Genomic DNA, 987 nt, shown 5'->3' with positions numbered 1-987 from the left:
TAGAGAGAATTCTTCTGTCATCAGCTGTGGAGGTCTTCCTTGGCCTGCCAGTCCTTTTGTGATTAGTAAGCTCACCAGTGCTCTCTTTCTTCTTAATGATGTTCCAAACTGTTGATTTTGGTAAGCCTAAGGTTTGGCTGATGTCTCCAACAGTTATATTCTTGTTTCTCAGTCTCATAATGGCTTCTTTGACTTTCATTGGCACAACTTTGGTCCTCGTGTTGATAAACAGCAATAAAAGTTTCCGAAGGTGATGGAAAGACTGGAGAAAAGACTCTTATACCTGCATTAAGGAAGCATTTAAACACACCTGAGCAATTACAAACGCCTGTGAAGCCATGTGTCCCAAACATTATGGTGCCCTGAAATGGGAGGACATGTATAAACACGGCTGTAATTTCTACACGGTGAAACCAAAATGTATTAAAATGGCCTTTATAAAAATCTGACAATGTGCTCTTTAACCACATGTGATTTTTTTTCTATTAAAAATCTTAAATTATGGAGTACAGACGCAGATGAAAAAAAAAAAAAAAAGAAAAAAAAAATGAACCGGGATAAATAAATGATGGGTCTTTGTCCCAAACATTATGGAGGGCAGTGAAACTTGTGACTCATCCTGGTCTAGCACTGGGATTTTTCACTGTAACTTCATCTGTTATAACGCTGGGACATTAGACTGTAATTCATTCGGACGAAACGCTGGGATTTTACACTGTAACTCATTCTGTGATGAGGATTGATGCAACTTCTTGCTGCCTGCAGACGCTGTGAATTTCTGGCTGCGATTTGTAGGTAATGTGTGAAGTTGTCACGGCGGTGTGTGTGTGTGTGTGTGTGTGTGTGTGTGTGTGTCTGTGTATGTGTGTGTGTCTGTCTGTCTGTCTGTGTGTGTCTGTGCGTGTGTGTGTGTGTCTGTGTGTGTGTGTCTGTGTGTGTGTGTGTGTGTGTGTGTGTGTGTGTGTGTGTGTGTGTGTGTGAGTGTGT

General features: G+C 41.1%; 1 protein-coding gene across 2 annotated transcripts in view; it reads left to right on the top strand.

Annotated features, from left to right (window-relative positions):
* The first annotated feature begins 704 nt into the window (after positions 1-704).
* The window catches only part of gprc5ba (G protein-coupled receptor, class C, group 5, member Ba), a 13,364-nt gene continuing 13,081 nt past the window's right edge, over positions 705-987 (top strand). Inside the window, exon 1 of one of the 2 annotated variants that reach the window (XM_055650960.1) lies at positions 705-791. In XM_055650960.1, the coding sequence (XP_055506935.1) occupies positions 743-791 (49 nt within the window). In that variant the 5' untranslated portion in view covers positions 705-742. Of the gene's footprint in view, positions 796-987 lie in introns of both variants that reach the window. The other variant, XM_055650963.1, reaches the window with a different exon arrangement.

This window comes from Leucoraja erinacea, chromosome 20 (assembly GCF_028641065.1).
Source record: "Leucoraja erinacea ecotype New England chromosome 20, Leri_hhj_1, whole genome shotgun sequence".
NCBI classification, from domain to species: domain Eukaryota; kingdom Metazoa; phylum Chordata; class Chondrichthyes; order Rajiformes; family Rajidae; genus Leucoraja; species Leucoraja erinaceus.
Note: the sequence above shows the minus strand (reverse complement) of the source record. Positions and strands in the feature narration are given on the sequence as shown.